The sequence below is a fragment of the Ascaphus truei genome, chromosome 5, assembly GCF_040206685.1.
Source record: "Ascaphus truei isolate aAscTru1 chromosome 5, aAscTru1.hap1, whole genome shotgun sequence".
Classification (NCBI taxonomy): domain Eukaryota; kingdom Metazoa; phylum Chordata; class Amphibia; order Anura; family Ascaphidae; genus Ascaphus; species Ascaphus truei.
Window position 1 is genome coordinate 99845183 of NC_134487.1, and position 7939 is coordinate 99853121.

Sequence of the window (7939 nt, forward strand, 5' to 3'; positions counted from 1 at the left end):
CCTCTCTGTGTGTTTGTGTGTGTGTGTGTGTGTGAGAGAGTGCCTGCGTGTGTGTGTATGAGTGTGTGTGTGTTGCTTGTGATTACTTCAATCAGCAGCTCCAGCCCGAGCCCGTGGAGGGAGGGAGGGGGGGGGAGAGTAGCGGGTCCCTCCACTCAAGCCACGCCCCCCTCCCGCTCAAGCCTCCCACTCCCGCCCACCTCTCGCTCCCTACAGACCGCATATCGCGGTCTGTGTATGTCAGCGCCCCGCCTGTCTGCAGTGCGGGAGCGCTGACGGAGGGAGCGGGGCCTTAGCCTAACATTACTTAAGAAAGCAGTTCTTGGTGATAGTAATCTTGAAGGTGATTAATCATAGACTGATAAGATCAGACAAATTCCCAAAATAGTAAAATACGCATTAATAAAATAAAAAATAAAAAACAGAGCCATTTTTTCAACACAGCAGTTTGTCAACAATTCTTCCAACAGTTATAAATAAATGAAGGCAAAAAAAGTAGGACATACATTTTTATTCTGAAATGATCTCTGGCCACAACAATACATTTGAACAAATAGTCACTAGAATTGTCATACGTCTGTCGTCTGCTGTACAATACGTACAGTATCATAAAACTGGCCACAGTGATTCCATTCCACTACAACATACAGAATGTGAAGTGGCACCAGCAGCATCTCACAGAAAACGTACACAAAATATACACAAAGTCCACATTCAATCCAAGTGTTTTCACATATTATCAGTACACACAATTGCAGCATATTACAGTCACTTCTAAGATGTTGCTCAATAAAACCCAAGCCACTGCCTAGACAATTGTAGCAGTTTTGTAAGCAGTCACAAGTTACTTTTCAGAAAGAAAGAAAGAAAAAATGGTTTTGCAGAGATGTAGAAGCCTCTAAAAGAACGCCGTTTCTCTGTTTAATACTAACACAGCATTAACTTTGGCTATGTTGGAATCTCTGGAGAAGTATTTGTTTAAATTTAAAAAATAAATAAAACTTACAGCTACAAATGCACGGTGAAAGGTTTTTGTAAAGGATACTAGTCATTCATATTTCAACTTCTTCCTGAAGATTCCTATATAACCCAATGTTTGGAGTCATTTTTACCCCCAAACCATACATTAAAAAAGTGGCTTAAGTGCCTTGCACCGAAATTGTAAAAATCCCTGGCTGGTTTTTATTCCAGCCAAGCACATACAAAAGGAATGCACTTTGGTTCTTACCAAATGCCCTGGGATTGATTACACTAGAAAAATTAAACAGCTTGAGGTAAATCTTATAAATGCAATAGGATTTATTTCACAAATATTAGCATAACAAAAAATTGATTGTATATAAAAAAAAAATTAGAAAAAATAAAAGAGTGATGTAGAAATACAGGTAGTTGAATCATTTACTACTCCTTTGAGTAACAATGAACATCATAGACATCTTTCCTCAAGCCCTTCCAATGCATGAAGTATTTTCCAGCAGTGAAATTGGTCAACTAAAAGCAATATTCTGTTAACACTATGGTTACTTTTAAGGCCTCTTAGCATGATGGATAAGTTAAGACAAGGCTAATAAAACTGTAATATAAACGCCTTTATCAGTTACCATTTAAAGGGTAAGAGAGGCCAAAAGTATGCCCTACAACATGGCATTGATAACAAAAAGGCACATTGTTCCCACTAAGGACACAATTTATCCTGTATTTTTAATATATAGGACTTCAGTTCCAAACTCTGTTACACTCTAGTAGCACTACACTTACAGTACTTATGAGGTAAAGAAGCCTCAATGGTGCATGAAACGGAGTCAAATGAGACTGCAACCAAAGAAACAGCAACATATTGTGCTACCATTGAAGCTGCAAATAGGTAAGACTTCCCTAGACAATGGTAATCTGTGAGACACAATGCTGTTTCCAAGCCAACCTATAGCAGCTCAACAACCGGAGCCCTTATAGTAATCACAAAGTTAGACTCAACAGCCTTTCTGTTTGCAAATAACATTCCAAAACGACCAAAAGGAAAGCAGCTATAAAGCAAGAAAAAAAAAGTCATTTAACTGCTTTTGATAATTTTGTTTGTATTCATAGTTTAATAGCAATTAAATAACAAGAGTAGTTAAAAAAACAAAACAAAAAAAAACCAATCACAAAGGGGATGTTCAGTTAGCCATAAGGGATGTGTCCAGTGCTTCGTGAATTACCCCCTACAGAATACGTCTAAAAGTTTCCAGCACAGATTGAAAAAAAAAAAATCACCAGACCCTAAGTTCATTCAATGCCCAGGTTAATATACATGATATGAGTTTTAAAACTATTGTGGGGCTTAATGAAATTATAAAATTATTTTGCACTTTTTAATTTGTATGTGTAGTGTATTAGTAAATGGCAGCCTATATTCCCTCCCTCCCCCCCAAAGAGAACATATACATTAACAATGTGGCTATTTTAAATATATTGAATATATAGGTGCTGCCTATTACAATAAATACACCGTTGTGTTTACTATTGTATTAAGTTAAAAAATAAGCATATGCATTTCAACGTTTAATGCTTTCCTCTAAAATGGCAATAATCAATTTCTAACTGTAAAAAGGACTATTACAAATATTCCTACACCACAGTACTCAACATATAAAACTATTGTCTTTTCCTTTACTCTCAAACCTGCATTTGACAGTGTTACGTTATTTTTTTAAGAGGCAAGAGACGTGAAAATAGAAATAATGCCGGAAACATTTTAGCCATGTTGGGGACCATGCTTTAAGTGATAAAAACAAGAAGCCAATAATGTAAATCATAAACGTTGCAAATGCAGGTATTGATTATTTAGTGTAAAATTCACAAAACGTTCCGCATTCTAAACATCCTCACACATTCCTATTAAAGTATAATGTTCATTTTTAACTGTAAAATGGTGTGCGTTTTGCATTATATCCCAGCTGCTAAAATCCTCTTCTTTCTTCAATAGTTCATTGTAGTTGCATTTAAAACAGGTTCAATGCACTTAATGTTAAACAGATGTATTTTACCTTTAAAAATAAGTACGTCTGTTTATTAAATATAAAATGGGTAGTATTATTTAAGCAAGCAAAATATGAGCATTTCCAAGTATTCAATGCCATTGTAAAAGTACAGTGAAAGTCTTTAACTACATAATAGTAGAAGTGTAGAAGTCTACTAAATATAGCCTGAAGCAGAGCGAGAGCTAGTCAGAGTTTTTATTGTTTTCACTTTAGTGTAAACCGACCATTACTAGCTAGATCATTGTTGTAAACATGTTCAAAAACACAACTTCATTTTACTGGATTACAAACTTTCAATTGTGCCAAATGCACATTGAACCAATAAAATCATGATATCTTTTCCAACTGTGAGCATGGCAAAAAGACACAATGGGCTACATAATTTTAGGGTTGCCAGGTGTCCGGTTTTGAACTGGACAGGTATTTTGCCCCTGCATACGGTAAAAAATGAGAGGTAATACCGGACATGCATGTTCCCGGTATTACCTCTCTGAACGTGCGGTGGCAGCGCGAGCAGGGCCAGGAGTCCCAGGTCCGGCGGCCGGGCAAAGTAGTGTCATCGTAACCCCAGTCCTCGCCCAGCTGCAAGCCTCTCCTCCACGCCGAGCTTCTGATGCTGGCGCGAAGTAAGCTGGGCCTAGCTTCCGGCACGTGCCGGCATAAGGGAGGCCCGGCGCATGCCAGCGTCATTAGCTCGTCATGGGACAGAGTGAGGGAGAGGCTTGCAGCTGGGGGAGAGCCGGGGTCCGGCAGCATCTAAAGGACCGGCAGCCGGGGCCCCCGAACCAACCAGGCCCGGCCTAAGACCATCCCCAATGTAAGTCTATATTTTATATGTATTGTCGGGGGCGGGGTGATTTTTTTTTATATGTATTGGGGGGTGTATTTTTTTATGTATTAGAAGGGGGGTGTATATATATTTATATGTATTGGGGTGGGGTGTGTATTTTGCACCATTTCATATTCTATTCGGAAAAAATGCTGGGAGAGCGCTCAATCCCCAAACCCCTCCCCAGAATTTTTTTTACAATATAGAATATGAAATGATGCATATGGAGTGAAATTTAGAAAAAAATGACAACGGTCTGATCATTTTTTAAATAACATAGCTCCCCACCGACTTTTCCAGCATGACGCATCTTTCCCCATTGTGTCTAGTATTTTTGGAGAAGCCACCGGGCAACCCTAGCTACATTACATGGAAAACAATATTTGTTGAGCAGGTTTCTTATAGCCCATATGTTCACAAGAGGGGGTCATGGTGCTCAAGTAACTGGATAAGAGCGAAACAAATGTTCAAAAAATAAAATAAGATAAACAGAGTACTCCATTGAGAAGTGGGTGACAGCGTTCACAAATGTGTTCCCAGGTGAGGGAGGAGAATTATCCTCAATATATATGACAAATATTCCCTGAAGGTCAAGGTGAGTGGACAAAAATCCAGACCCCTTAAGACCTCATTGGGAGTGTCCAAAACATAACTTCAGCAGAGTAAGGTACTCACAATTCCTTCATGAATCATGTATAATCCTCACCCACTCCAGGAGTCTCTGATTAGGCATGAAAGCTGCTGGTTGTAAGATCCAGTATTTTTTTTTTTTAATTATCATTACTGACCCCGACTCCCTTTGGATGTGTGCTGCTACCTTTTTCTACTCAACTAGTTCTTATAGCCCATAACCTGCTTCTTCTTCACCTAAAAGCAAAAAGGTCTGTAAATTGCACAAAATGGTAGCTAACACTTTTGACACCAATACATTAGGTATAACAGTCAAATAGTAGTAGTCAGTGGCCAGCCACTGAATTTATGACACTGCCTAAGTTAAGCAAGGCCAATCAATTCTTTAAAAAAAAATAATAATAATTATAAAACCTTAAAGCATTGTCCTCATTGTTTAAAAAAACAACAATTCTTATTTTAAAATAAAAATTAGGGTTGCACAGATGAAGGTATATAAATTGAGCAATTAAAAATATTATAAATTTGAGCTGTTGCTTCTTATGCATAAGGCTCAGTGAGGTATCCCCAGTAAAATGTTCTTCAAATCAGCTGACCAGCTTTGGCAGCACTGTCCTTTGCTGAATATTCCCATTGGCATCTGTCATCTGTGCCAAATTAGTCCTTAGTTTTGCAGCTGAGCCTGATGTGGGAGGTAACTTAGAAATTGATGTTATAGCACCAGTGCTTTCTGTTATTCTTTTGGATGAGGTCTTTTCCCCAGTTGGAGGCTTTGGCAAGCGTCTCCGTAGCCAAAGATGCCGCAAAGCCTGGCTGGGTGTCATGCGCAGAGTGGGATCCCATTCTAAACACTGCGTCAGAAAGTCAAGAAATAGTGGGTCATCACAGCCCTTTAATGCAGTTACCCAGTCTCTGCTCCCTGGGGGACCTCGCAATTTCCCCCTTCGGGAGCGACCACCATTCAGTACCACAGAACCATCTGGCAGGGTTGTAACAGTGCAATAGCGAGGATAACCCTTGGAGCTGACAAAATTTTTGCCTCGTTTTGAGGAATCTAGCAGTTTTGGGGATGGCATCCCCAAAAGCTCAATCATGCATGCCAGTTGATCACCTTCATCTTCCCCAGGTAAGAGCGGGTAACCAGTCAATAGTTCTGCTAGAATACAGCCCAAGCTCCACATGTCAATTGGCATCCCATAGCGAGAGCCAAGAATCACCTCTGGTGCTCGGTAGAAGCGTGACTGAATGTACGTATATATGCGCTGATGCTCATAACAGCTAGAACCAAAATCAATTACTTTAATGCCACTTCTACCCTGTTGCTTCAACAGAATGTTTTCGGGTTTAAGGTCACAGTGGATTATTCGATTCTTGTGCAAAGCATCCAAGCACTGTAAAATTGAGTGGGCAAACTTGCGAACTAAAGGCAGGCTGAAGCCCTGAAATTTATTCTTCTTTATCAACTCATAAAGGTTCATGCTCAGCAACTCAAATGTCATGCAGATATGGTTGCGGAATGTGAAGTTCTCCAACATGTGAATGACATTCATGTTGTAGTCTTTGTCCTGTTTCCTCAGATGTTCTAAGATTCGTATTTCTTCCGCAGCCTGGCGATGAAAGCGTTTTTCGTTTCTCACCATTTTTAATGCCACGTGCTGATGGAGCTTGTGATCGTAAGCCTTCACAACTTGGCCAAAACTTCCTTTCCCAATAACTTTTAGAACTTCATACCTGTATGCGATATGATCGTGTGGTACTTGCACGTATGAGCCCTGGTCATCATCATAGCCACCATTGTTTGGACCGCCAATCACACCTTGACGTTTCTTTGCATTTGGACCCCAAAAAAAGATTTCAGGGTAGTTGAAAATTTCGTGGTGCTCAAAGGCTGTCAGTTTCTGCATGTATTGCTTCATTGCTTGCTCTGGAGTTAATGAAGACGATTTCACCTTGGTTGTACCATCTGTGGATTTTAAAGAACTGGAGCTCCCCTGCCTCCTGTGAGTACTTTCTAGCTGCCTCTCCGAAACCACAGGTAATCCGGTTTTACCAACAGTTGTAAGCCCATTTGGTTGTGTTGTCAGGACAGTCCTCTTGTTGCTGTTATCTTCAAACAGTTGTTGCACCTGGATCTGTCCATGGTTGCCAACGTGCAGATGTTCATTCATCGTGTGCTTATTGCCTCCAATCTGAAATATAAAAACAACGTAGAATTGAAACAAATATCAAGACAATTTTATTTTAAAAAATATATAGAGAATTGACCATTTATGACTCAGTGACTCACATTGGCTGTATAAGCAGAGTCAAGGGTAGCTACTAACATAATAGATTTATTTAATGCTACTTCTGACAGAATCAAAACAAGAAACATCAGTTATGCTATTGTAGGACCTAAAATTTATGTTAACACTGCCTCTTTCGAGCAAATCACAGGTAACATCCCGTAGTAGTTGATGATTATTTATTTATTTATAAAGTATTTTACCAGGAAGTAATACATTGAGAGTTACCTCTCATTTTCAAGTATGTCCTGGGCACAGAGTTAAGACAAATAATACATGGTTACAAATACAGTTACATAAATGAACAGGGTATACATTATATACAAGACATTGCATGCACAGTTAAAAAAATATATATATTATGGGCATATAAAACAGTTACAGAACAGATTAAAATGTGAGACAGCCTTAGATTTGAAAGAACTTAAACTGGTGGTGGATGTGAGAGTCTCTGGTAGGTTGTTCCAGTTTTGGGGTGCACGGTAAGATGTCACAGAAGTGAAGTAGGAATCTTGATTGTGGTGCAATCACAAATATGGTCACTTCCTCCAAATCAGTTTTATGATGGCAAACGTACTTTTTTTTTTTTTTTTACTTAAGTTAGGCAATTTAGTTTCCCACCAACAATGGACAGATTCAAAATAAAGAAGTGTTGTATAAACTCTTGAAGTGAGCAATTAAAATTGTAATTATCGTATAGCAATACAGAGTACAGTATAATATAGCATATACACTAAGGGAATGTGTCATTATTTAGAAATATGATTCTACATGTGAGGCAAAGTTGAATGGTGCTCTCCAAAGCAAAAAGGAAATGCATTGTTTGTATCAAATTCTCTCTCTTTGATTATTTGCACGTAAACATTTTTGGAATACATCCAATAAAAGGACACATATATACATAGATATATATATATATATATATATATATATATATATATATATATAAATAAAATACATTAGCTCCCTCCCTGCTCTACTTACACTTTGTTAATGCAGCCTTGTACCAAACAGTTTCTAGGTTTTCAGTAGTGTTTCTGTTATTAATCTGTCCTGTTCTCTCACTTCTGTTCTGAAGCAACCAGTGAATATAAACAAAACTGCTTTACTGATTGCCTCTATTTTTGTACACTATATTGGCTATATCCAGTCTACACCTTTACTGCCAATGACAG

The 7939-nt window shown here is 38.6% G+C and overlaps 1 protein-coding gene across 2 annotated transcripts in view; it reads right to left on the minus strand.

The window, feature by feature from the left end:
• Positions 1–496: 496 nt before the first annotated feature.
• DYRK2 (dual specificity tyrosine phosphorylation regulated kinase 2) overlaps positions 497–7939 on the minus strand; it is a 19825-nt gene continuing 12382 nt past the window's right edge. For both annotated transcript variants that reach the window (XM_075600309.1, XM_075600308.1), the window contains exon 3: positions 497–6668. In XM_075600309.1, the coding sequence (XP_075456424.1) occupies positions 5067–6647 (1581 nt within the window). In that variant the 5' untranslated portion in view covers positions 6648–6668 and the 3' untranslated portion in view covers positions 497–5066. The remainder of the gene's footprint in view (positions 6669–7939) is intronic.